The sequence below is a fragment of the Lolium perenne genome, chromosome 5 (assembly GCF_019359855.2).
Source record: "Lolium perenne isolate Kyuss_39 chromosome 5, Kyuss_2.0, whole genome shotgun sequence".
Lineage (NCBI taxonomy): Eukaryota > Viridiplantae > Streptophyta > Magnoliopsida > Poales > Poaceae > Lolium > Lolium perenne.
The window spans coordinates 180,169,440-180,196,266 of record NC_067248.2 but is presented as its reverse complement, the minus strand read 5'-3'; the positions used below and the strand labels follow the sequence as shown (position 1 = coordinate 180,196,266).

Here is a 26,827-nt window from a genome sequence, read left to right as displayed (position 1 = left end):
AGCATAAAACTCAACCAAGTCTCCACAAACCTAGGATATTGTAAACATCATCCATTTCTTCTCCTGGAGTTCCAATCTTTATAACTATCGACAAATGATCATGCTAAATACTACCTCCGTTCCCTTTTAATCAACTCTCAGGGTCAAAGTAAAAGTGAACGGAGGGAGTAAAAGGTAGAACAGCCACTCACTAATGTACAAACCAACGAAGAAATAGACTCGGCTTTACTCACTCAACTAGCTCATTTTCTACGCAAAAACTGCTGCTCTCGCCACCGATGAAGAATTAATCCCCGCCAGGCGGCACTGTTTCCTCGCAGTTTCCCCAAATCGTGCACGGCACCCTGCCTGCCTGCCTGCAAGCAAAGCAAAAACTCAGCAAGCAAGCCACAGGAGTCAACAGTTGATATTTTCGTTCCTGAAACCGTCTATACAATACAAGCACACATGCATGGATCTGGAACGGACTGTACAAACCAATCGTTGGCTTGCGTGAGGCCGAGCCCCTTTTACGTGGAAGGATTTTGCACATTCGAAGAAAAAACATTCAGAGAAGGTGCAAAAGTTTTGCACATCTTTTTGTCAAGCGGGGAAGCAAACAAGTGTGCATGAGTTGGGCCTCCAAGTGGCAAGTATGAGTCTGTGAGTCGCATGCTCTACTGGGAACGTATCAGCCAGTGGTTTAACCTAACAACAGTACAACTGTACATAGATCCAGCAGCTGTTGGTCCACGACTAGGACGTGCGCGGGGTGGATCCTTTTCACCACCACGTGCTGCAGTGGCCAGCTTCCGTTGAGATGAAAGGGGCAGCAGAAACTTCTACTGCGTTGCTACTGTGGAAGTACAGTATCTTCTTTTTTGTTACGTAGGTCAGTGTGACTCTGATCAGTGGATGGTGACCTGTTCACGTCTTCACAGAAGCTGCACCTCCGTTGTTATGTTCTTATCAGAACTGAAGTCTACTGGTTGGAAGATATTTTGATAGAATTTTTTCTACCCCGCTTTGTGCCTTCAAAACATGGCACACGAAAGATGCACAAATACCGAATTTTTGTGTAAAGCATGCCTTACGAGACCAGTTCAAATTATCAGAAAATACAGTAAGGAGATTTTGCTGAGGGGGCTGTAAATCAAGAAAAATTGGGTCAAACTTTAGACGTGCTTTACTATGTGCAAAATGTATGGCAAGTGGCTCTAGCCCCTATGTCATCTGATGAGGTTGCAACGAAATAAAGGAAATCATATTATTCAGCACATCGAGCAGTAAGGCTGAGGATCTGGGACCGACAGGGGTAGTGCAAAACTACCGAGGCATCGGTGAACAGACTTGCATGAATAAAGATTGCGGAGTAGAAAATAGAACTGTACCTTCCACTTCCATCAGAAGCCAAGATCAAAAGAAGGGCAGTCATCTATCAAATCCTGAATCCTGGGATCTAGACATCTACGGATGCTTGGAGCCGGAAAAGGGCCACTGCCACAATTGGGGTCCGCTGCTGTGCTATTGGCACCGAGCTGCAGACACACAACAAATACAATGACTAAGAAAGTATCCCTAAGAAAATATGTAACAATTGAAACTAGAACTTGAAGTCTGATCTGATGAGAATTAAACCGCCACTGTGTACAGTCAATATTTTGCCAGTAAGGTGTTCAATGCACCACTAACTTTATCAAATTCACAATGGTAAAACTTTTCATGGATTAGGGTGCAAACCTGATCTGCAATTCCAGTTTTCTCTTCTTGCAGGCCTGGGATGCTAGTATCATTTGAAACTGGCGCAGAATCTGTCAAATAAAAACTAGCATAAGCCACATTTGTTGTTTATTTTCGAACAGCATGCATGCTTTTTAGAATGTATACGGTGGTTTTAATGCAAAGAAATTCATTGAAACAACTTACCTGTACCATTAGAGTTTCCAATATGAAGATTGCCTGGTGATTCTAGTTTCTGCTCGTTTGCATTGGGGATCTCAGATGCTGGGATATCCATCATTGCCACTTTCGGGCCATCAAAAGCTGCTGGTTTCCTACAAAAGCGTCATTACTGTCAATATTCATTTGTTATTCCATTTGTCATGTTGGACAGTTGGAGCTCCGCTTACTTTCAACAAGGAAATATTCTAGGGTATATAAAAGTACAACATCTTACGGGATGGCCTGACGATCATAAGTTGGATAGGCATTCCCAGATGGTTCATTCCAATTATGAGTGCTTATCGAGTTCTTTGCTTGTACAGTGTCCAACTTCAAGCAAGATTGCACCGATGTGCGGAGCTGGGTAGCAAAGTGAGACAATCCAGCTGGGGGCTTCATGATAGATAGTATTTGGGATGCTAAAGATCAAGTTGCATTGTTGTCGTTAGTATAAAAGCACATGAATGTACATGATAAAAGTAGCTGCGCTGCCATTCAAGTTGGTCATATGCCACAAGGACAGGACACCTTTGGGAAAAAATAGTTCCCACGAGCATTCCACTTTGTAGATGTGTGAGCCAAAGTTGGTCATATGCCACAAGGATCACAAGCAGACACCTTTGGAAAAAAATAGTTCCTACAAGCATTCTACTTTGTAAATAACTAGTGCAGAGACTATTTAAGTATTTGTAAAATTATGATGCTCAGAACATTGATTGTCAATTAGTGTTCTGGTAGTAAGTAAGAACAAGTAGAGCAGAATGCACATCAGGGAGGAATAAACAACTAGTCACGAATGCTCTAAATTTCTATACAAGCGTCAAAATAGCATTAAGTATGTCTTGTAATGTCTATAACATCATGTATCTAGATTGATTATTTACCTAGCCAGTGAGTTAAACCAGAATTAATAAAATCAGTTACTTAAGAAAATAAGGAAGAACTATATCACAACTCTACAACAGTTGATTCACGACGCATGTAACCAAACACTTCAGGTGCATGCTATCGAACATCCTGAATCCTGAACAGCAAAGACTTGCATCAAACTAATTTGAAGTTCATAGTATGGAGTTACTCGGATCCATCCTAGCTGAGTATTAGCCTTGAATAACAAACACTATCGTTCAACACTAACCTTGGCAGTCCGTGTTATGTACAGAACTTTACAGAATGCAGCTGTATTTTTTTTAAGAACAGTAACATACTGTCTATTTGATGCAATAAATGATGATCATTACGCTCTTTTTTGTAATAACGACCAATTGTATTGTCATATTTTAGGTGCTTATCCATGATCCTTGGGTAATGCGAAGTAACAGTAAATCTGCCGCTCAGAAGACCATGTGGCATACTCTGTCCCTGTGGCATACTGGCATTCGCCATGCAACAAATATTGTTCATCCTAATTGCTTGCCTGGAAGGAACCATGCAACAAATATCAAATCTAGCAGTTCAGTAAAGGTATACCCCCTCTGTCCCAAAATATAAACCACGCTTTTTTCACACGGTCTTTGACCACTAATATATATCAAAATATATGGATTCAGAATGTATACATGGTATAGTTGCATTCGTCTTGCAAATCTCTTTCATTTCATATATATTTATACAAATTTTGTGGACATATTATAAGTATATAAATCATAGTCAAGTAAGGGTGCCTTATATTTTGGGACGGAGGGAGTACTAACCAGTCCGCAAAGAATCATCCGTTCTGCCAAATGTTGATATTCCAACCTCTCTCCCGACAGAACTAGTGGGACACGGTGATATACCATTTTGAAGATCTGCAAAATGCGGAGAAACATGGTTATTACTGCATTCATATACCAGCAAGAAGTAGAGTTACGGATGAAAGTATGAGAATTTTGTACAAGTACCACAAGATTCTAGTGGTTCATCTGATATATTAAGAACTGATTTGCCAACTTCTGGCCGGTTATAGCTAGTAGCAAATCCTGACTTACCCCTCTGGATATCTGTAAAGTCTGGAAACCACCAGCAGTCTCATTACATGAAAATATATAAGGAGCTGCAGAAATAGTAACGGTGTGTAACATTAAGCCCAAGTACCATTAAATTTATGTGGATCATCCATGCCACCAAATGTTGATTTTCCCTGGTCACTAAATGTTGATTTGCCAACTTCTAGTTGGCTGTAGCTAGTAGAAAATTCTGATTTACTCCCCTGGAAATCTGCAAAATCTGGAAACCACCGGTAGTCTCACTTCATAAAAAAAATGTTGCTGCAGAAATAGAAATGGTGTGTAAAATTAAGCCCAAGTACCATTAAATTTATGTGGATCATTGATGCCACTATATGTTGAGTTGGCCAGGTCTGTTCTTCTGTAACCATCAGTGCTATTTGGTTTACCCCTCTGAAAATCTGCACATGATGGAAACAAACAGAGGTCCTACTACATTATACAGGCAAAAGGAAATAGAACAAACTGATCATTGAATTAAGCTCAGTTACCATGAAAGTTATGTGGATCACCCATGTCACTACGTGTTGATTTTCCAACCTGTGGCCAGTTAGAGCCAGTAGTGCCTTTTGTTTTACTCTTTTGATTATCTGCTAATTGCGGAGACAGATGAATGATTGCAAATGAAATGTGTGGCAAGCAAGAAGGTGCATCTAATATGTGTGTAACCTTGTGATCACATACCGTTGAAAAGTGGACTAACAAACTTTGGAGATTTACTTTTGTCACTCTTCTTTTCACTTGTATTCTCTCCATTCTTCAGTCCTGTGTGATCCAAAGCCTCCCCAGAAGTGTGTTTAGGCTCTACATCTGCATATAAATTAGCGAACAAATAAGAAATACTTGCATGTTACCAAACAAAAGAGGCATATTTTCTACAATCCACCTATTTTCTAATGCAGAATCAGAAGTGGAAGATCGGGTACAAAAATGACAGTCCTTAGGCATGAACAAAAACTAACCATTCTTTTGATTTCTGAGATCAAAAACTTCAATAATATAATTAGGAAACTGACATTTCTTCCTGCTTTCGATAGATTCACCTGACTTGAGATATCTGGTGCCAAGCACTACACCATCTTCATCTAATAAAACAATCTGAAAATATAGTGAATACAGCTATAACACCTTCGTACAATCATCACAGCAATTCATCAGATATAATCTAGCAGAACTCTCTGTAAAGCTGTCATAAAACACCAACCTCAAATTAGCATGGCCATTAAGTATTGAGTGCTAGTTGCTAACCTGCTTTGCGTGAGAACCAACTTGCATGAGCTTTAGACTACCATCATGATACTTCTTTGCCTTTTGAGTTAGTTGGGTTGTGTATAAGATGCGCCATTCTACAAAGGAAGCATATATCATATAAGTATCTTTTTTCGAAAATCATCATATAAGTATCTATATATAATAAAAAATAATACATTATATGTACAAAGCCGAAGCATCCTTTATAGTAGAGAGAGGCTACACATGAACCTTTGGAAGCTGAGTCTGTTGAACCCATAAGGCTCCCATCGCTGCTAGCAGCTTCAACTTTACCCTTTCCAAGATCCGGCTTGTTAGAACTAGAAGTTACTTCTGATTGACTCTCATCAAGATCTACAGATTGCAGAAACAAATGAACTTCTCACTGAGATATGCCGGAATCATGTGAAAATAACTAACTGGTGTGTAACTTTAAGTCCACATACAATGGAACTTTTGTGGACTGATGAATTTCAGGGAACCTGTTGCGCCCGTTCCCACTTTGTTGTTTGCATTTCCCACTCCCGTTGGTCTTGATTGCACCGTAGGTTCCTCTGAAGAGTTACGTTCTCCACCTACACATTGATCAATGCAGAAACACACCCTTTCAGTGGCAGCAAGGAAAATGTTCTCTATGAATTATTATTCCATAATTCCGCAAAACAAATTAGGAATTCTCAGGCGGCACAGGCACACATTCGACACATAAGCCTATACTATGAGATGCACAAAACCAACCTCTGTTTAGGTTTTTGGCCTCGCCGATCTCAATCAGATAGTTCGGGAAGGTGCATTTCTTCCCGGCTTCCAAACACTCCCCTGACTTGAGGTACCTGCTGCCTAGTATTTCGCCATCTTCATCCAGCAAAACGACCTGAAACATTTTAATTCACACAACATTTTAAGCCAACTGCTAATATATCATCCGAAAAATAAACTGATCGCGTGCCAATCAAGCTACGAATCTATGGTTACTCATTAGCACCCACAATCTCCAGTATACGAATGGAGAACACTTGCAGACGAGTGTTGCATCCTTACCTGCTTCGAATGTGAACCCATTGGCCTGAGCCTCACGAAGCCGTCGTGATACTTCTTAGCCTTCTGAGTCATCTGGGCGGTGTACATCGCATGCCACTCTACAATCAAGCAAAAGCGCACCCTACTCAATCCTCGGGGCAAAGCCAGCTTGTTCAGCCGCTCACGGGCCATAGGTAGAACAGGTGGCGCGCAAACCTTGGCACGCGGAATCCGCGGAGTTGGCACCGCCAGAACCCGCGGCTTCAGCCTTGCCGCCGCCGCCGCCGCTCTTCGGTGGGTTCACGAACGCGCGGGGAGCGGGCGCGCTCTGACGCGGCCTGGCGCCGCCGCGGTAGGAGGCGGTTCTGGAGGCGGCGGGCTCGGAGGGCCTTCCGGAGTGGCCGCGCTGGGCCTCGCCGCCGACGTCGACGAGGTGGCACGGGAACTCGATGGCCGCGCCGGCGGAGACGGAGTCGCCGGCGCGGAGGAACTTGGCGTCGATGGTGACGCCGGCGTCGTCGAGGAGGACGAGGCGGCGGGAGTCCGGGTGGAGGAGGAGGGCCCCGTCGTGGTAGGCCTTGCGCTTCTTCTTCAGCTGCGTCGTGTACGTCGCCGCCCAGCGCCGCGGCTCCGGCTCCATGGGGGGCGGCCGCGGTGGTCGGTGGAGTGGGGAATTGGAGAAATTCGACGGAATTCAAAATTCGAAAATGGACAGAAGAGAAAGAGAAGAGGGAAGCAGCGGGACTGCGGGAGGAAGCGGGCCTGAAATGTAAACCTGGCCCAGCCATAAACGTACTTTGTGCAGTCTGATCACACGCCCATTTTTGTTCATGCTATCTTGATTCGGGTCCAAACGGACATTTTTAGATAAAGGGAATATATTAATTAATATCAAAAGAAACAATTACACCCAGCCTCTGCAACAACGCCTCACCCTAGTTGCAGTACGGATTCACACATTTAAAAAAGAGTAAAGAAAACTAAGAAATAAAAGTCCCGCTACAGCATTCGAGACCAAGCAACAATAATACAACCACCACCGTGACAACACCAAAAGCGACGCCTCCAAGAAGGGAACAGTGCGTCAGCTCCGTCGTCGCCTGGCCAAAGGTTTTAGGTTTTTCACCCTGAAGATAGTCCCCACTCTCAAAATAATGCCTACAACAAAGTCATTGCCAGACACAACCAGTTAAGGCCAGACCTTGGGTTTTCACCATGAGATGTAAGACTCTGAACTTCACCTGTGTTGCCGCCCCACATGCATACCACAGCTGCGGAGCTCGGAATGACAAGCAAATCCCTCGGCATCACGAAGACTCGAACCCCTTTTAGCCAGTCCACCAATCCGACCTTCATGATATTCCTTCTTCTGATTTCATCATGGACTAAAAAGACATCTGATGTCAACACAGAATAGAGCTTCACGCCGCTCCCAGCGGAACCAAACGGTCGGAATAAAAACATGGGTGTGCGCGATCGAATACCACCTGATCTAGCAAACTTCAGGCAAAAAATGCACTGTTCCATTCGCCGGTGGAGCTTTTCGGAACTCATCTCTCCAGCCAGATCAAGGCAAACTGACCTCCGGTAGATCTTCATCTTCGCTTGCGAGAAACACGAGGACCACCACAAAAAACAAAGCAGTCCCTCCTGCCGGATCACCAGGGAAGAGGACGGCGGCGTGGATCATGCGTACCACCGCCGAACCGTCACCGGGGGTGGAGGCCGCCACCGCTCCACCGAATCCTCCATGGCTACCGACGAAGAGCATCATGCCCTGGCCAAGTAGCTATGCCGCCCGACTTCCTCCACCGGCGCTTCATCACCTCCCATGAAATGCCGCCGCGGAAACCCTCTCCTCCCCCTTGTCGTTCGACGGAGGGGGGGCCGCCACCGCTGCCGGGGCCAGCAGCAACGGCGGCTGCTCGAGGCGGGGCGGGAGGATCCTCTGCCGCCTCCCGGGAGGGGGGCAAGGGAGGAGGAGGGCGGCGACTAGGTCAGGAGAGGAGGAAGGACGATTGTTTCTCTCTGTCTACACTTACATGAATTTATCTTCTTCCTTTTTAGTCATTAGAAATTCTCTCCAAGTGAGGTTTTTTTTCTTTCATTTTTCGATTGCACTACATAGACACATTTCCTTGATGATGAACCTTTCCAGTACATTTCATTAAATGCAAAAAAGGTTGCAATCCTATGTTTTCCATATTTCTTTTTTTAGGGAATTATGTGTGAATCAGATGCCCTAAAATAGCATAAGAAATTACAGGAAAGTACAATGACAGTTGAGATATTTTTACGGTGCAGTCCTGCAAACTTTGTACTAATACAATCCCTCATTTCCCACGTGAAAACATGTATTTGGATCCAAACGCCCAAACGAACACATGAATTTTGGAATTTTGCAATGGTTCAGGAGGAAATCATCAGTGCTGCAAACTCCCCAGATATTAGTGCATTCCAGAAATATCCAGCATCAGTAGAATCTGTAGAGTAGATCAAACACTACATACAGCAATTTACAGCTGCTGCAAGAGGAACGCACCGAAGCCTCGTTTAGACTTCCCTCTTGCAGACCTCCTCCTCCTCCCAAGAAAGACTGGCTTGGTCTTGCCAGAGGAAACCTCGTTGAATCTGTAGAACAATGATGCCACTGGGGTTGCAGCCTTGTTGGTTTTGGAACTCACTATCGGCAACAGCATTACACTTCGACCTGTTGGAAAGGAGCCATATGAGCCACGTACTGCCAACATCTTCGGTTCAGAACTACATGCTATCAGTGTCAGTGCTCTAGCAGTGCAGAAGTTGAGACCACATGGGCAAGCACCGCCTTACATATGGACTTGTCTTGTTTTGAACCGTGGCTATGTGAGGGAAGAACACTGGCCTGGAGTTTCATCAGTTCAAACTGCCACAACTCAGAGATATTCGTTGGAATCATTGTCGGCATCATCCTCGTCGTCACTGATGTAAGTTTGCAGGTAAGCTTCATCTCCTTCATCCTGCAATAGCAGAAACTACCTATCAACCTCTTAAGTTTTTTAAAAGCAATTGCCCTGAGCAACATGTTAAAAAGAGCATTTAAGATATTGAGGCGAAACGCATGGGCCATTGCACATTCTACTAGCAAAGAGTGCTTGCAAGGGAATCCTCTAATTGAGTATTTTGCTATGCCAGTCAGGTGTCATGTATGCTTTACCTCTATATTATCATCATCTGAAGACAAATCCTCGTCAACTGTTTGGAGTAACCCTGCATCCTGCCTTTCCCCAGCTGCCCTCATCTGTACCTGATGATGATAACAAACGTGTAGTGCATCATCAAGAAGAGTTTACATAGCAGTTCAAGATTCAGATCCAATGAAATGGGACATAAATTGACTTACAAGCTGGGACTTCATCTTCCAGATCTTGTGTCGCAGAACTGATATATGGTGATTTAATGCCTGAAAATGTCCAGCCATCCGATATACAAAAGGTTAGTTCAAATTATACAAAAAGAGGGAGATCAGAGTTTACGATTGAGTTACCTCTCGCCTTTGGAGCTCAATAGACCTTGCCATTGCCTTTCTCCTTGTCAATAGGTTCCGTGGCTTTATAACTTCGGGCCTTTTATAGTTCTTACCACGGTAGAAAATTATCGAATATCCTTTTGTTGTCCTGTCGAGTGCAATGAGCACGCCTCCACTCTCAGCTTCTAGAGAAATAGCAATATGTTTCACTTGTTCAAAGGTCTTCCCCTTCACAACAATTTTGACCAACTCTCGATGCTTCCAATGAAAGTGCATGTTTTGCACAGTTCCATCAAAAACTTCTCGTCTGCCTACGAAATTAACACATTGAGGTAAATCATGCACTGTTCACCCTATGCATTCCATAATGCAACTGTTACGTGAAAAGTGAGTTGTACCAAGCATCAAAAAGGCCTTCATTTTCAGGCCAATTCTGCGAAATAAGAAACGCTCCTCATCTGTAACAGTTTCCAGATCAGTTGGAAGCTCTGCTGGAGAGAGATATTTCTGAACTTTGGCCAAAGCCATCTCTGCTTTTGCAACTTTTGTTTTCGCCTGGAAGTACATAAGACTTGTTACCAACTTATTATTGCACAGAGATCGCAACCAAAAAATTCCTAAAAATGGAGAGAATGAATGAAAATGTAGGAAAATATAGACTTTGTCTCTACAAGAACATACCAAAATCAGTTTTCTCTTCATGTTCCTCAAAAGAGAGGTATGTTTTGCCAAAATCAAGCGAGTATTTTCCTTTTTCCGCAGCTCATCGTTAAGTGATTCCCCCCATCGAGATGTGGCTTCTCTAGTTTCTGCAAGAGTGCCAGCAACTAGAGGATTCTTTAATGAATTGGAGATGGGAGCAATTGAGGCTGCTGCTTTAAGCCGGGCCAGCTCTTCTTGATCCTGCTGAGTGATTGCGTGTTGTTGCTGTTCCACCAATACCTGCCTTACTTTAGGCGTTACGAAGTCATTTCCCCTATAGAAAATAATATACTCCTTGTTCCTCGAGACAAGTACTCCTCCTGTCAATTTCTGCAAGTGTTTTATTACACAGATTCAAGACATGTTCTAACAAAAAAAATGCATAGGCTACAATATGATCAAGGACACAATGAGTTCAAAACATACTTCAGAAGAATCAGCAGGAGAAGAGCAAACATAGCACAGTGTGAAAAGGAAATACAACATCTGTTTCATAGATGCCCAATGTTTACCATTTGCTACATTGTTGTGAAACAGTGATTTCTCCCCAACCGACTCTTCAAGGTTTCTAACAGTATAATTTATGCCATGAATTATAGAAACAATACTAAGGGGCAATGGTTAACATATTGCATCCTCATAAGCAAGCAAAAGCAGAAAATCTGCCTATAAAACAATCTTGTGTATCGTAAAGCACTCAGATAACGTGGCATATTGACATTGAAATATGTGTGTTTTACCTTGATTTCTTCTGCCATTCTATCATTGGATGTGTTCGGCACCCCCCTCTTGATAGCAATCTTTACAATAGAACTTTTCTCCCACAATTTAACAATAGCAGTAGCTAGACCTTGGTGTTCCCTGTTTCTCCCTATCCATAAACATGTAATTAAGAACGGTGACAAAATAATTGAAGATTTTTTTTGAGGGAAAAAATAATTGAAGATTGAGTACAAGTAAGTACAGCGATCAAACAACTCCACTCCAGTACCTAGAGCGAAATGTGGAGTAGTTTGTCTTGCAAGTCTACGCAGAGCTGTCATCTCCTTATCTTTCAAACTAATTTTAGTCCTGTAAGGAAGTTGCCTAAATGGTGGCTTGTACCCAGGAACTAAACCGGGAAGCAAGTCAGCATCCACAGGGATGGGGCTGCGACCAGACCAATCCTTGTACCGTGGTCCCAGCTGATCCAAGAAGCTATCGATATCAAATGTTTCCGTAGCTTCTTGAGATGGTATCACAATAGATGTCGCTCGATTCACGTCGTTTGCACTTGACTTTTGCAAAGAGCTGGGTACAGCACTAATGGCATCACCAGCCTCTTGAGACGAATCAACTTCCGCTGTTTTGGCATATGATTGCACACATCGAAGGTTGTAGTTCATCCCTCGATATAAGACAATGGACCTCCCTGACCTCCATATCACGGTTCCTCCAGTCCTGTCCTGATTGACAAATACAAGGCCACAAATACAAATGCCTATCAGATTTCACTGAACTGAAAAAACCACACAAGAATAACACATGCTTTCGCTCAATCCATGGTTGTAGTGACAAGGTAAAATCAAAGAGGATAAAAAGGCCATGGCAATAGGTACCTCTAGCAACTCATGAGTTCTCTTCATGTTCAGGCTTGGAGGGCCTTCAAACCTCATCTTGACCACCTCATCCACCTTCCATTTGCTGTGGATGGTCTCCACAACGGCCTGAGTAACCCCTCCTGGACCAACCCTCATCCTCTCCTTCATCCTCAACGCCACATCTCTAAGCCTCCGGAGCTCCGGTTCCGGGATAGTCCTCTCTGCCAGCTCGGCATTGGTATGCTTCCTTCGCATGCCGCCATCAGACGCGCCCCCTCCCTCCCTCTCCCATGGAAGCAGCACTGGACCAAGCTTCTGCACGAAATCTTCCGCGTCGGAACGCCCAATTGTGGCACTTTCCTCCATCGAATTCCTCAATGTGTTGACGATTGAGCTTACACTGCTTCGCCTAGTGCTCATGTCGAAACCACTGCCTGTAGAACCTCGGTCCAGTATAGGATCCAGCTGGAAAGAAGAATTTGCTGTCGGCGAGGCGGGATCCTCATCCTCGTACAATTCCCCTTCCAAATCCTCGGCTATTGGCTCTTCTTCCAGTACGGCAAGATTGTCCACCCATTCCTCGTCTTCTTCCACCGAACCTAGCTCATCGTCGAACACACCATTCCTGTCAGCCTCTTCCTCGTCTCCATCATCCGCCGGACCCGAGACCAGCCGGTCGACGGTGGCGTGTCTTTCTTGCCCGTGCATCCACGGCGCGGAGACCGGCCGGCTCCCGAGCAGATAACTCGGCTGTGAACGCGGCTCTTCGTCCCGAACCTGGGCCGCTTCGCCGAGAGCTACACTGTTCTTGCCCTTGCCCGCTCCTCTGTCGCCTCGTGCACCAGCACCAACATCAACATCAACACCGCCGTCGCCACCAGCCGAGGAGTCGTAGTCGAAGTACTCCACGATGGACCGAAGCGTGGCGCTAGTGGGTTCTTGGGCGTGCGCGGCTTCGTCTTCTCGGTGAGCCGGCCGCGGCTGCTGCTGAGGCTGCCGCTGCCAGGGGAAGGAGGAGCGCTGTGAGGGCGCCCTCGCCGACCAGCGGCGGAGGGCCTGCTCCTCGAAGCTCGGCTTGAGGTTCCTCCTCTTCTTCTTCTTACTTACCTCCGCGCCGCCGTCCGGCGCCGGCGCCTTGTACGGCGAGGAGGTGGATGGGGATGGCGCCGCGGCGGAGGGGAGAGCGGAGGAGGCGCCGCTGATACAGGTGGTACGCCGTGTCCGTGTTGAGGGGAATGGAGGTTTGGGGGAGAGGGCGGGGTGTGGGAAGAGCAGCGCCATTGGAGGGGAGGAGCGGAGCTTGGGCAGGATGTGGGAGGTGCGGGGAAGATGATGCGAGGAGATATCGCGGGGTTTGGGCCTTGGGCCCATATTGCTTCTAAATTTGTCTAAGATATAAATGGTCACAATATCCGAGTTTCTGAATTTAAGTGAAATGGTTGTGTATGTGATGGCTAAAGGTTGATAATATGGATAAAGGATGTCTAGATGAATGGATGATGTGGTTGCATTGCATGCAAATCTAAACTGTAATTAATAAATGTGTGGGGGTGACATGAATAATTGGATGGATAAAAAAAGAGATGATGTGGACAGGTTGCATGTAAAGACATAATATCTGGATGTTGGTGTGGTTTTGCTTGATAAGAGATATAGATTAAGGTTAAGAAAAAAAAACTGCCTGGTTAGTTAACAAAAAAACCAGACAAAAAAGGAAACTGCTGGGCGTCCCCCGGGGATCTGATTCCCCAGCCCCCGGGTCCCTAGCCGTCGGATCAACCATTTTGACGGTTAGATTTGCATGTAGCAAAAAAACATCTCCGACAGCAAAAAATCACCCCCGGCAGCAAATGACTGAAGCAAAAAACGGTTCGTTCAGAAAAGAAAAGAAAATAAAAAGGCAGGGCCCGCCGGAAACCTCGCCGGAGATCACGTAGCAAACATATTACGCAGATGTAGCAAACCCGCAAATAAATTGTAGCAATTTTTTTATTCATATGCTGCAAATCCTCTAAGACATCAACGGAGACATCGCCTGCCGCCGGCAGCAACGCCGTCCAAGGTTGCAGCAACTCCGTCCGTCCAGGACAGCAACGCCACAAGCTGCTAGTAGCAACGCCCTATGTCTATGGTAGCAAAAATCCACACTCCGCCGGTAGCAAATGTCGGACACCTTAAATAGCAAAAACGACCTCCGCAGGTAGCAACGCCGCAGGCCTAAGGCAGCAAAACTCCTAAACGAAGCAGAGGAGCGCGAGATGGAGGCGGCGCTTGTAGCATCGGCGGTGACCGCTTGTAGCATCAACGCCCTCGGCTGATAGCACCAATGACAGCCACTAGTAGCATCCCAAAATTGGGCTACACAGCAGCGTCGTCGACCGGAACATGGCTGTAGCATGTCGACGCCTGGCCCTTAAAGGTAGCAACGCCGGCCTCCGCCGGCAGCAACGCACGACCTTGCAGCACGGCGTCAATTTCTAGTCCGTCTTGCAGCCATCGCCCGAACGCTGCTCGCTCCGACAGCGCCGCCGCCCGCGCCAGCACCATGTCGAGCAGCTGGCACTGCACCGCCCCGGACGCCGCCTGCAGGGGGAATTGAAATGAAGTCAAAATCGACACAGAAATCGGGAACCGAGTCGCAGAGCGCCACCTACGGATTTTCTCCCACGAACTCCGACACGAACCAATCTAGTAGTGCTGGGAGACGCGGGATGGGGATTGGAGTGCGGGGGGCCGGTGTGAGTGTGAGACTGACCTCCTCGACCTTGGCGAGTGAGAGCTGGAGCGTGGCATTGATCCACGCTCGCTCGCTGCGCGTCTCCGCAAGCCACCGCCGACGATGGCGATCGTCGGTAGGATCGCGCTGCTTGCGACGCTGCGGGCGGTCCTTGGAGAGCCCTACGTCGCCGGAGCCACGACCACGCCCTCGTCCGTCTCCTTCGGCCTCCGCGCCTCCGCCTCCGCATCCGCGCGCCTCCACCTCCCTACTCGGTGCGCTCGCTCCGCCGCGGCGCGCTCCTCAGGGCGCCTGAAGGAGGAGGAGGTAGGGGGCTGCGGCCGCTGGCGAGGGCGGGGAGACTGCTGGAGGAGGTCGGGGGAGGCGGGCCGGCGACGAGGCGAGAAGCTCGACGCAGCGGGAAGGTGTGGTGCCGTCGGACGGGGATTTGGGGGCGGAAAAGGGGAAGAGCAGGAGGTAGGAGACGACGCAGTTAGGGTGGGCCCAGCGACACGCGTCGCACGCACAAGCAGGAGGCTGCGAGACGTTCGTCCCCCGGGGGTATCTAATCATTTTCCGACAAAAAATCGCCACGCTCTGCACAAATCACCAACAACACCTTCCCGGGCTGTCGCCTCCACACACCATCGGTCACCTTCAAAACGTAGTGCGTGACCCGCACATCCACCGGCCGATTTAGTAGTAACCTATAAGAAATCAGCGACAACTAATATGCAATATATTTAAATACGCTGTTCATGTTTATGGGAAACTAAGTCTTGGAAGGCCATAGGTGGCTGGAAACAAGTGTTCATGTCAGGGAGGGGGATAGAGAGGGTTATTTTGGTGATTGGGTCTTTTAGTTACTACTATAGATCTAGGTGGTCAGGGGTTTAAAGGTCTGGAATAGGTGTGAGTGGTGGTCGTATTCAGTACAATTGTACAGTGAGTAAAATACACGGGACATCATTGAACTTGTCCGTATAAATCAGTTTGGTCATTGTACTCAGGAAAGTTAAATTTACGGTCCTTGAAGTCGCGTTGCCGGCTCATGTACGATCACCGGAGACGATACACATACGTATTTACAAACGTGGCACAATGATGACCAGTCAGCTGTGCGTTTATTTTGTAAAAAGCTCCCTAAATTATTTAATCGCCATCCTCGCTGGAAAGGAAGAGGGCGATGCCGTTTGTTTGCACGCGAGCTGGCTGGGCTGATGCGAGGCACGTGCGTGCATGGTGCATGGGTCTGCCACTGTTCCTGGTTTGTATGAAGCTTTAGCATCATAGCTAACTCAGCGTACAAACAACGAGTATCCTACTTGTTGCCAGCCGGGGCGTCGCAAAATGGATGCTTAAAATGTTCGTGCCCATTCGATTACGTCGATCTAAATAGTCGAAATTGACTGCATGTTTGTTTGCGTCAGGTGGGTCCAGTGGCACGACGCATTTTTTTTTGATTTTGCATTTTCCAACATAAAAACATAATTTACATAGTAAAGAAAGGAAAATAAAAAAACTAACGCCTGCGTCTACTCGTCGTCGTCGATCACGACGTAATCCTGTACCGGCCACGGCCAGTTGGCAAACATGCGCTGCGTTTGCGTCTCCGCGGACGGCCCGATCAATATGCGTCAGGCCGCTAGATCTGATTCTTAACACATTTTAGACCCGCGCGGACACAAACAGTCACGTCGCCCCGATGGAGATGCACCTCCAGCAACCTCTTGTTGAACCGATTGTTCGCGCCAAGCGCGGGCGTGAGTGCTCATCGCTAGAGGAGATGCAAGCACTACCGGAAATCTGGACTCTGTCGTGTGCCAAGGACCCACGGCAAATACCTAAACCCACACGGCAAACACTTTGCCGTGTGTAAGCGCACGGCAAAGCACACACGGCAGAGAAGGCCACGGCAATGAATCTTTGCCGTGCACATACGCAGACCCGCACGGCAAAATTTCTGCCGTGTGCCGTGCTGAGCTCCACGGCAAAGTAAAGCACCTAACGACGGCCCCAACGTCGACGGAACCAGATGGTAGGTCCGAGGCGCAGTCTGCCGTGAGCGAAGTTTTCGCCGTGCGCCCTTGTTTTGATGTTTGCCGTGCGCCGCTGTTTTGCCGTGAGCTGTTGCTTCGCCGTGCGTCTGACTATGCCGTGAGCTGTCTCTTCACCGTGTGGCATTTTTCGCCGTGAGCCGATGCTTCGCCGTGCATTTATATGTGTCGTGTGCTTCCTGGATAAAGACTCACGGCAAAACCCCTCGCAGGTACACAGCTAGGCGACGCGTGGCCTCTTTGCCGTGTGCTGGCACACGGCATAGGCCATTTGGTTTGTTTGCCGTGTGCTGGCACATGGCATAGGCCACTTTTTTTTTTCTTTTTCATTTGTTTACAGGAATCCCTGCAATTAAAATAGAGATATTGATATAATTGCATCTAATCCAACAGCAGTGGCACCACAGCAACATATTTGCATCAAAGCCAACATAGATTTATAATACATTGACAAATGATGCATAATACAATTTTCATAACCACAAATAGTGCATAATACATGTTCCATAACCACAAATAGTGCATAACAAGTGCATAGATTCATAATACATTGACACATTGCCCAACACCCGAAGATTTAAGTTGAGGTTTCAAAGCCGGCGGACGATGCCGAGGTTGTTGAAGCTAGGTTGTCCCCCTGTAGGCGGCGTCATCAAGTTGCCGTGCGTCGTTCCCGTTCTATGCCGTGGGCTTTCCTTTGCCGTGCGTCTTCTGAAGGTTTTGCCGTGTGCCTGGTCTTTGCCGTGCGCTTTCGACTAATGTGCCGTGGGCTTGTTCTATGCCGTGCGCTCGCTCTGTAGGCTCACGGCATTAATTTCTTTGCCGTGTGTTGCCGCACGGCAAACATTGGGCACACGGCATAGACAGATTTTCCGGTAGTGAAGATGCATCAACTACTGTGGCCGCGAGGTCACGCTCTCCTGTGCGGGACGGGCAGAGCAGAACGGCGTGAGGTCCTGCACGATGAAGAAAGCCTCGTCCTTGTTTCATGGAGAAGATGTCATGACGATTAATAAATAATTCGTGGGGCTTTTTGCAAAATAAATGCACAGCTGACTTGGTCAACATCGTGCCACGGTTGCAAATACGTACGTTTATTGTCTTCAGTGATCGTACATGAGCCAGCAACGCGACTTTCAGGACCGTAAATTCAGTTTTCCTGAGTACAGTGACCAAACTGATTTTTAAGGACAAGTTCCATGATGTCCCGTGTATTTTACTCATTGTACAGTAATTAGAGGTTCAGGCGGTTTAGGCCTAGGATAAGAGCTAGAGGCTTGTTGAGGGGTATGGTTCAGGCCTAGGATAAGAGCTAGAGGCTGCTTGTTGAGGGGTAGCCATGGTTTCAGCTTCACTGGCAACAGCTGGATTATCTTTTTTCCAGTGTATATCGTGCATGTGTGTTTAATATGCCAAGATCCAACAGGTTTTAGTTTCTTACCTGGTTCTCCATATTAATCATCGGTTATCATCTAACTAGAAAGGAGAGCAATGTTGATCCTGCAACAGGATTCACGAAACAACAAACATAACAGAATACAAACATGTAGAAATATTGTTTTCACTGAAAGACGGTCATATTCCACTGCATTACCAAATAGAACCTCAAACAGCTGTAATATTATTACTATTATTTGGCCTGATGCTGCAAAATGCGTGCTGGCATCAGAAAGCAGCTCTACAGCAAGTTTATCGGATAGTAGTGCAAAATAACACTACAATCAGGAAGAGCTGGCAGTATTCTAAGGAAAGCTTTTGATCCAAGATGGTCATTTTTAAACACAAAATAGAAAAGAACATTGGAATCCACAACTTCAGTCACCAGCTTGCTGCAGCCTTGTGATCCACAACTGAGCAAAATGATGCGGGCAGTCCTTATGCAGAGGCATTTCACAGCAAACTGTCATGCAGTCTGTCCCAGGCATCGGAAGAGCGGAACTCGGCCTGCGCAGCTCTGAACAATTGTGGCTATCCTCTTTCCTACTAGGTTGATGCAACTACTAACCTACAAAAAAACAGCGAAGCTCCAACAAGCTAATCACTGCACATTTGTATCCTTCAGTACCATGCGAAGATTTCACGAGGAGAATGTGCAGAGGGCAAAATGCTTGGTTCTGCAAAATCCATCACATAAAAGACCAACAGTCAAACCTCATGTAATACACAGTACAATTTCCTTTCGAGAAAGAGAAGAAACAGTAAAACATACCTGGACACTTCGAAATACTCCTTTGAAGTTTCACTTATATAGATGAAAAGGGTGAGCTACTCTAGCTCATATGCTCTTCAAAATGCAGTAACGGATAAGAGTTCTAGTAGAACAGAAAAGAAAGACTACATGTCATCAGCGAGTGCAAAGTGACCAGAAGGGTACAGCGAATGAGCACTGCCGTGATAGGACTGCTTTCCACTGAATATGAACATTACCATCACCAGCCACCAACAACTTAGTAGAGCCTGTGACAGCACTCAAACGAACCACACAAGCATTCTTTTATCTTTTCCTCGCCATTCTTGTCACGGACTTGACCTATTGTATAATTGTAGTGGTAAGTCAGCTCTTGCAGCGGAGGAATGTTCTCTGCAGCGAAAAACATAATGTGCGGCATCCTCTTGTCATCATGGTCCCAGAGGACATTTTGTGCATACAGGTTTGGGGTACAGCTATGGTTGATGAACCTTCCAACGTTGCCACACTTTGCAGCATCTATCGTGAAGCCCACAGCTTCCTCCATTGTCTCAGGGGTAGAAGATTCTAAACCTGGAATCATTGATGGAAGACCCTTCCAAAGTTCTTCATCGTCATAGTTATGACCAATATCAAACAGGTACTCATCATTCTCTGTCTTTTCAGCTTCCGTATCTTGCAATAGCTGACCTCCATACTCACATATGAAACTGCCTGAAGAGATAGAACTGAGAGATCTTACACCCCAGCCTGTCTCTCCTGTCTTGAATATTTCCAGCTGAATTTTTACACCATGTTGGCTCACCCTATTGTGGCATGTTGGAGGGCACCTGAATGTAATTTCCAGCATTTGGTTAGATCACTAATTAGCAAAAGAACTATGTGATTTCATTTTAACCAGGTTGTCCAATGTGAAAGAACAATTCAATTTGGTGATCTAAAAAACAACTAAATTAAAATCAAATGGTTATTCCCATCTAGTTAGGATATGTTAACTCAACGAAATAAAGAACATACCTGCATGATGGACCACACTCATATATGAGAGGCTTTGCATGAACAATTGCACCATTGAAATTGAATGGGATTTCCCCTCCATTCTTCACTGCACAAGCACATCCATTAGAGTCTGAGCAACCGTGGGTGCAGTCACAACCTTTTGGGGTTTCTTTTGCATATGAAGGTGGATATATGACTTTGGTGGTATACTTGAATGGTGCTGGCTGCATATCATCAATTGTGTTGATCACACATATGGGAATCCTCTCTTTTCCCTGAGATATATCAGGACAACAAAGACCTGCCCGAACTTTGGACTTCCTTGTCTCCCTGACTATGTGTAAAGCTAATTCAGGTTGACCCGGGATCCTTTTCAACTTGTACTTGAAGACCATCGACCCCTTTTCTCCTTCTTGCCAACAATCCACCACCATATACAACCCATCATAAGTGTATGTCGATACTTGCTTGGATTTAGAATTCCCGGCTTCACCTTTGCTTTGACCTTTGAACCCATGAGTCACCCTGACCGGCGTCTTAGCTTCAATGCAATTCTTCAAGGCAAGATTACCACGCTTAAGCTCTTGATCTTCCGCCTCCTTCTTGCCAATGGCCTTACCTCCGGAGCCCGTATATATTAACTCGTCCGAGCTAGACAATTCATCGGGGTATCCACCGGAAGCGACAATGCTTATTGCAACGGGGATACCATTCACCTTGGCAGTGTCAATACCTCCTTGGTACGGCCGATGTAGTCCAACAATTGACAACTCAACTCGAAAGTGAAATTCATCGCCAACATCAACACCGGGAACATTGCCGACGATAGGCCCGGGCTTAGTATATCCTTCATAGTTCTTCTTGATAGCGTTGACGGCCTCAATGTCAATTCTTCCAACCTTACGTGTACCTTGTTCCTCGGCTTGCATGAGCTTCCGACATATCAGCTGGAACAACTTAAGCAACTTCTTGGCTTTGCTTCGGGCATCAACGCTTTGGTCCCCAGACGGAGCACAAGGAGGGAGGGTGACACACAACTCTTTCTTTCTTTCATCAACAACTAATGCCATAGAGGCATCGTCATCTTCCGAGCAAGACTGTTCTTGGTCCTCGATTGTGTCGTTAGCGGTCTCTATAGAAGGGGTCGGTTTGGGGGGCAATTCTTTTCTTGGAGTATCATCCTTTTTCTTATTGTTCCTACGAGGAAGAGACTTGCTCCTAGGAGGAAGAGAACTAGAAGCACTACCAATAGACTTCCTTCCTTTTGTCCATGGGCATTTGTCCGGGGCCATCAATGCTTGTACAATTACCTTATCGGCAACAAAGTTCAAATTGTCGTTTTCTTCAATTTGATCGGCCGCATCATGATTTCCACACTTAGACTCCTTAGATTTCCTATTCAAAGAGCCCTTGCCTATGGCATTACTCTTCAACTTAGCAATGCCTTGCTTCATGTCACTATTGGAGCGCTCATTGCCTCTCCGAGTGTCCGAATTGTTGTTTCTTGGCATGCTATCCCTAGAGACCTCTATATCATCCGGCAATGTGTCTCTCATTGTGACACTACTCTTTGGCCGCTTGACATATGTCTTTGCATCAACAAGACCTCTGCCATGACTCTTGGTTGTACCTTCCTGCAAACTTCCTTCGACTTTGCGTCTCACCTCACGATCCCTAGCTACTAGTGCTACATGCTTCCCTTCATGCAATGGCCTCTTCCCATTCACATTTTCACCGAAACCATGCCTTGGTGAAGCTTTTGTAACAGCATTCTGTGGACAGCCACTATCGGGTTGGCTGCCTACAAAATCACTAGAAACAACACCATCGACAACATGAGATTCCTGGTTCTTACCTTTTGCCTTGTTAGTTTCTGCAACTGCCACCCCTTCTCTTTTGCCTTTCACCTCCTTATTAGAAGCATCTTGCTGTAACGCTGGAGAAGCACCGAGACCTGAAGCTGGAGCCGTGCGCAAGGCATCTGCTACAGAGGCAGCCCCGGTGGCATAACTGATAGGTGTGGCATCCAATACAAGCACTTTGTCATCTCTGCTGCCAGTTGCAGTAACAGCAGACCTCCCACAGCCAGGTGGAAATTTGCGTATAGCCGAGACGGCTCTCCTCTTGGGAGGTGGATTCACAACAGACATTAACCACCTCTTCTTTCTGACTGCATCATGGCCATCATCCTCCCTCTCCAATTCACCAGAATCAACTCTGTTTTCCATCACACCACCACCCCCATTGCCAGACAGATCCTCCTCCCTAACCAGCTGATCACTCCCCAGGCCTCCCTTGGCCTCCATCGGCAAGGGCTCGGCCCCATGCCCGCCATTGTCGACAAAACCATTGACAGCAGCAACAGTAAAATTATGCGGAGCAGCAAACGCCAGCGGCATCACCTCGATCGCCATGCTCTCTGAAAGGCCATTAGATGACTGCACATTGCCATTGTCCGGCAATTGTTCCTCTCCACCCTCCTTCCTCTCCTCCACCCCGTCTGTCTCCGGCAGAGGCAGGGCTTGCGGGAGGCTGCTGTTGCACGCCGGGGAAGAAACGGCCGCAGTGGCGATGTCCTGTTCTCCACCCTCCTTTACCTCAATCAGCCCTTTAGTCTCTGGCTGAGGTGATGCAGATGGGAGGTTGCCGTTGCACGCCGCCGAAGAAACAGACGCGGTGGCGATGTCCGCTCCTCCACCCTCCTCCTTCACCTCAACCAGCCCCTTAGTCTCTGGCTGAGGCGGTGCAGGTGTGAGGTCGCCGTTGCACGCCGCGGGAGAAACAGACGCGGTGGCGATGTCCGCTCCTCCACAATCCTTCTTCTCATCCACCAACCCCTCAGTCTCCGGCTGAGGCTGAGCGAGCGGGAGGTCGCTGTTAGACGCCGCGGAGGAAACGCCGGCGTGGCCGGCTGCCTCCTCCACTCTGCCATCGATAACGCCACCGGCGGCGCCCTTCTCACCGTCGCCGGCCTCGGGGGCAGGGGCGAAGCGGCCGCAGCCGGGCGGCCAGGAACGCTTGGCGGAGACCTTCCTCGGCCTCACCCCACGGGCCGCCAGTCTGGCGCCAATCGGAGTTCGCGCGGGCGCCGGCGGCGGCTCCACACCCACCATTCTTGACACGGGCTCTACAAATCCAGATTAGAAAAAAAGGCACCTTTAATCGAGCCCAACATTGGAGATAAGAACCAAACCCTAAAATTCCGATTCGGCCATATATCTATCCGGCGACGGGACGGTCCTCCGACAAACTTTGCCGTACAAGAAGGGGACGGACGAGGCACTCACCTTGGAACAGACGTCAGGCGGGGCGCCGCGGCGGTGCCGCCGTGGTGATGTGGACGGCGAGAGATGGAGACAGGTTGAGTGGCGGAGGTCTCCGAATTCCGACGAGCTGGGGGCTGGGGCTAGGCGGCCACCACCGCCTGCGACGGATGGTCTGTTCCGGAACCGGCGTGCTCCTAAAGTGGCCACCCAGATGTTGCAGATCTATGTTTGGAAGTGAAATATTTATAGGGGTAATTAATTACGCGTATTTATGACTTTCTAATCTAAATAGTAACTATAAATGTGCCAAGATTTGATCTCTATCTTTTTCAATGAAGAGATTTGATAATTTTAAAGACTGACCTAAGCGACCTAACCTCCTCATTAGATGCATGCTGCCAGAAAAAGATTTGATTTTAAAGGATTGTATCATCAAATTTATAATCTTCCCAAACAAGAACATTGATTTTTTTTTTGACTTGAAGAACATTGATTCTTTTTTTTTATGAGGTTGTTGCCTTGTTGGGATGTTGTTTGGCTTTGCAAAATTTAACTCTTCTTACAAATTGTTTCTGCCTTTTTGTTGCATAAGGAAAAGTTTTATATCTATCTAGTATTAGAATTATTCAAAAAATATTAATAAAGAATAATTTTCACAATCTTTCTCGTGAGGGAACATTTGCCATGGGTACAACTAGAAAAAGGCCAACCTTCCTAAGGGTCTGGTCCGCCTACGAAGCGAGCCGCGTACGTCCTCGCGCGTACTCGCCCACATATGTCGTTTGTGCTTCGCGGTCGTGTCCCGCACGTACTCGCCCCGCGCTACTGCGACTTCTCCATGCAATTAAATTATACTTTTGTGCGCGTTGCTAGCACTCCCGACACAACACACGAGTACAGTTACGTATAACAGACGAGTACAATTATGTACAACACACGAGTACAGTGGCGCACACGAGCGAGTACAGTCGTGCAGACGAGCGAGTACAGTCATGCACACGAGCGAGTACATGTACAGAAGTACAGTAATACGCACGACAAACTACACGTACAGAAGTACAGTCGGGCACACGAGGAAGTACTGCTACAGAATACATGTACAGTAGCACACGGGTAAGTACAATTACTGAGTAAGGAAAAAACTGTATCAAATACACTAAAAACAGAAATACTTATCAGTTGAAGCACGAGTACAGTTAAGTACACACCACGATTACAACCATAGTAGTATAGGAAGTACGAAAAAAATATCTTGAAACCTATCAACATGGGATCTAGTTTTGAAGATCTCGACGAGAGGGTCTCAAAAGTGGAAACGGTTCGTAGTTTGGACTTACGGTTCTCAAGATATTTTATTTTGGAAAAACGAATCTAGGAAAAAAATGGGAAAAGCTGACACAAGCCAGCCTCCTTTGTCTTCTCTCTCCTCCCTCATCCCCACATTGCTTCCCCTTGTGACACGTGGCGAGTAGAGAGACCACTTCGCGTGCGGAACGAGTTATCTTCCCTTCGAGAAGGTCGGCCTTTTTCTAGAGTTTTCAAACATTTGCAAGTTCTTTTTTCCAAAAAGGCCAAGATCACATATTTAGAAGAAGATATCCTTACAAACTGTTAGCACCCATTTTGGGCTATCTATTACCACAGCGACCATAGCTCATTTCTAAGTCCCCAACCCATCTCGTGCTCGTGCTGTACGCGATCGAATCTTGCGGCCGGATAGAGCAATGGAATCACCGAGTCGTATGAAAAGAGGGCTCTTCTTTTTAATCTTAACACAAAGGCTAGCTCAAGGGAGACCTGTTGAAAACTAAGAAGCTAGATGGACGTGTATGGTTTTAAACTAGATTTAGGAGCAAGTCGGAATGTTGGCCACGCATCTCCGGATGTGTCTCCCAAAGCGTCCCTCAAAAATATTAGAGGTGCGTTGGACAAAAAAAGTTCAACCGTGCGCTCCAAAGCCTCTTTCCGTCCGACGCGGACCAATAGGTGTCCGGCGACCCGAGCCCATCCCCGCTACACAGGGGACGCTCTGGGCATGCATGACACAACAAAAAGCGAAGCGAGGAGTGGTGGGACCGACGCGTCAGCGACACATTGAAGTTCAACCTAACCGTCACCTACCTCGCGACGGAAGTTATTGGCGCGCAGCGACGGTGCAGTTCCCGCAGAGGCGCAGCGAAGCGTCTCGTCGTGTCTAGCTCTGCGTGTCGGCGTTAATGAGCGCCACCACTCTCCCGCCTCCCTCCGGCCTCTAAAAAGGGGCGCTCTCTCATCGTCCCTCACACACAAACCCTAGCGCCTCTCTCCCCAACCCTAGCCGTCACCATCTCAAGAGTCGACGCCATGGCTGGTAGAGGCAGAGGCCGAGGTCGCGGCTATGGTCGTGGTCGTGGCCGCGGTAGAGCTGCACGCTCGTTGTCGCCTGCGACATCGTCGTCTTCATCGTCGAACCTGCAGGAGGAGGAGCATGACGTGTTGTTCGAGTTTGTCGTCATCCTCAAGGGTGACCCACTCGGCATCCAGAGGCTGCTGGACAAGTTCGCCGACTTCGTCGCCGGCAATGAGCCGGCCGCGCTGCATCTGCGCGAGGCTGGCTGCGACTGCTGCTGGTGGCCGATGGACGTGCTCTTCGATGGGCGCGGCAAGATGTACCTCCACACCGGCTGGGAGAAGTTCGCGCGCTACCACGACCTCGAAGCCAGCTGCGTGCTCACATTCTCCTACCTTGGCGGAGCTGATATGAGCGTCATGGTGTTCGACGAGATGCGCTGTCGCCGACACTACCACGACGACACCAATGAGGAGGACGACTGAGTGTTGTTTCTTCGCAGCGAAAATAGGAATGGAGGTTTGATGCTTGCAATTAACACACGTCCGTTGGAAACCCCAAGAGAAAGGTGTGATGCGTACAGTAGCAAGTTTTCCCTCAGAAAGAAACCAAGGTTTATCGAACCAGTAGGAGCCAAGAAGCACGTTGAAGGTCGATGTCGGCGAAGTGTAGTGCGGCGTAACACCAGGGATTCCGGCGCCAACGTGGAACCTGCACAACACAATCAAAGTACTTTGCCCCAACGTAACAGTGAGGTTGTCAATCTCACCGGCTTGCTGTAAACAAAGGATTAGATGTATAGTGTGGAAGATGATGTTTGTTTGCAAAGAACAGTAAAGAACAAGTATTGTAGTAGATTGTATTTCAGATGTAAAGAATGGACCGGGGTCCACAGTTCACTAGTGGTGTCTCTCCCATAAGATAAATAGCATGTTGGGTGAACAAATTACAGTTGGGCAATTGACAAATAAAGAAGGCATAACAATGCACATACATATATCATGATGAGTACTATGAGATTTAATCAGGGCATTACGACAAAGTACATAGACCGATATCCAGCATGCATCTATGCCTAAATAGTCCACTTTCAGGTTATCATCCGAACCCCTTCCGGTATTAAGTTGCAAGCAACAGACAATTGCATTAAGTATGGTGCGTAATGTAATCAACACAAATATCCTTAGACAAAGCATCGATGTTTTATCCCTAGTGGCAACATCACATCCACAACCTTAGAACTTTCTGTCACTGTCCCAGATTCAATGGAGGCATGAACCCACTATCGAGCATAATTACTCCC

At 47.2% G+C, this 26,827-nt stretch overlaps 3 protein-coding genes across 9 annotated transcripts; all 3 read right to left on the bottom strand.

The window, feature by feature from the left end:
* Positions 1-19: 19 nt before the first annotated feature.
* Positions 20-6,880, bottom strand: LOC127300816 (uncharacterized). 5 transcript variants are annotated; one of them, XM_051330990.1, is made up of 18 exons: positions 6,396-6,880; positions 6,201-6,298; positions 5,898-6,033; positions 5,606-5,734; positions 5,391-5,513; positions 5,157-5,254; positions 4,871-5,006; positions 4,593-4,718; positions 4,400-4,498; positions 4,211-4,309; positions 3,997-4,128; positions 3,804-3,911; positions 3,615-3,710; positions 2,156-2,339; positions 1,906-2,033; positions 1,720-1,790; positions 1,371-1,517; positions 20-356 (listed from the first exon to the last, which is right to left on the bottom strand). In XM_051330990.1, the coding sequence occupies exons 1-17, from the start codon at positions 6,817-6,819 to the stop codon at positions 1,383-1,385; spliced, it is 2,322 nt and encodes a 773-aa protein (XP_051186950.1). In that variant the 5' UTR covers positions 6,820-6,880; the 3' UTR covers positions 20-356; positions 1,371-1,382. The 5 variants fall into 5 exon arrangements, with proteins under 5 accessions (XP_051186950.1, XP_051186952.1, XP_051186954.1 ...); XM_051330992.1 differs by having other exon boundaries at positions 20-352; XM_051330994.1 differs by having other exon boundaries at positions 3,804-3,902.
* Positions 6,881-8,606: 1,726 nt separating this feature from the next.
* Positions 8,607-13,319, bottom strand: LOC127300815 (CRM-domain containing factor CFM3, chloroplastic/mitochondrial). Of its 2 annotated transcripts, XR_007851574.2 has the most exons (10): positions 11,988-13,319; positions 11,381-11,834; positions 11,130-11,260; positions 10,369-10,719; positions 10,086-10,242; positions 9,706-9,998; positions 9,562-9,621; positions 9,376-9,465; positions 9,012-9,178; positions 8,607-8,889 (listed from the first exon to the last, which is right to left on the bottom strand). XR_007851574.2 is itself a non-coding variant. In XM_051330989.2 (9 exons), the coding sequence occupies exons 1-9, from the start codon at positions 13,248-13,250 to the stop codon at positions 9,095-9,097; spliced, it is 2,883 nt and encodes a 960-aa protein (XP_051186949.1). In that variant the 5' UTR covers positions 13,251-13,319; the 3' UTR covers positions 8,607-9,094. The 2 variants fall into 2 exon arrangements, 1 of the variants encoding a protein (XP_051186949.1); XM_051330989.2 differs by having other exon boundaries at positions 8,607-9,178.
* A 5,023-nt stretch (positions 13,320-18,342) lies between these two features.
* LOC127300814 (uncharacterized) lies at positions 18,343-23,388 on the bottom strand. 2 transcript variants are annotated; one of them, XM_051330988.2, is made up of 5 exons: positions 23,217-23,387; positions 22,641-23,056; positions 19,948-22,526; positions 18,952-19,760; positions 18,343-18,856 (listed from the first exon to the last, which is right to left on the bottom strand). In XM_051330988.2, the coding sequence occupies exons 2-4, from the start codon at positions 23,040-23,042 to the stop codon at positions 19,190-19,192; spliced, it is 3,552 nt and encodes a 1,183-aa protein (XP_051186948.1). In that variant the 5' UTR covers positions 23,043-23,056; positions 23,217-23,387; the 3' UTR covers positions 18,343-18,856; positions 18,952-19,189. The 2 variants fall into 2 exon arrangements, with proteins under 2 accessions (XP_051186948.1, XP_051186947.1); XM_051330987.2 differs by having other exon boundaries at positions 19,948-23,056; positions 23,217-23,388.
* Positions 23,389-26,827: the final 3,439 nt, after the last annotated feature.

What these genes read in the sequence shown, in the direction of transcription:
- LOC127300816 (XM_051330990.1), bottom strand. Translation starts at nt 6,819, where the DNA reads ATGGAGCCGGAGCCGCGGCGCTGGGCGGCGACGTACACGACGCAGCTG. An exon ending in TCTCAGAAATCAAAAGAATG is followed by an intron (nt 4,719 to 4,870) that starts GTTAGTTTTTGT and finishes ATTTATATGCAG; the next exon opens with ATGTAGAGCCTAAACACACT. An exon ending in TGGAAACTCTAATGGTACAG is followed by an intron (nt 1,791 to 1,905) that starts GTAAGTTGTTTC and finishes TTTATTTGACAG; the next exon opens with ATTCTGCGCCAGTTTCAAAT.
- LOC127300814 (XM_051330987.2), bottom strand. Translation starts at nt 23,042, where the DNA reads ATGGTGGGTGTGGAGCCGCCGCCGGCGCCCGCGCGAACTCCGATTGGC. An exon ending in GAGTGTGGTCCATCATGCAG is followed by an intron (nt 19,761 to 19,947) that starts GTATGTTCTTTA and finishes AATTACATTCAG; the next exon opens with GTGCCCTCCAACATGCCACA.
- LOC127300815 (XM_051330989.2), bottom strand. Translation starts at nt 13,250, where the DNA reads ATGGCGCTGCTCTTCCCACACCCCGCCCTCTCCCCCAAACCTCCATTC. An exon ending in TGAAGAGAAAACTGATTTTG is followed by an intron (nt 10,243 to 10,368) that starts GTATGTTCTTGT and finishes ATGTACTTCCAG; the next exon opens with GCGAAAACAAAAGTTGCAAA. An exon ending in GAAGGCCTTTTTGATGCTTG is followed by an intron (nt 9,999 to 10,085) that starts GTACAACTCACT and finishes TTAATTTCGTAG; the next exon opens with GCAGACGAGAAGTTTTTGAT.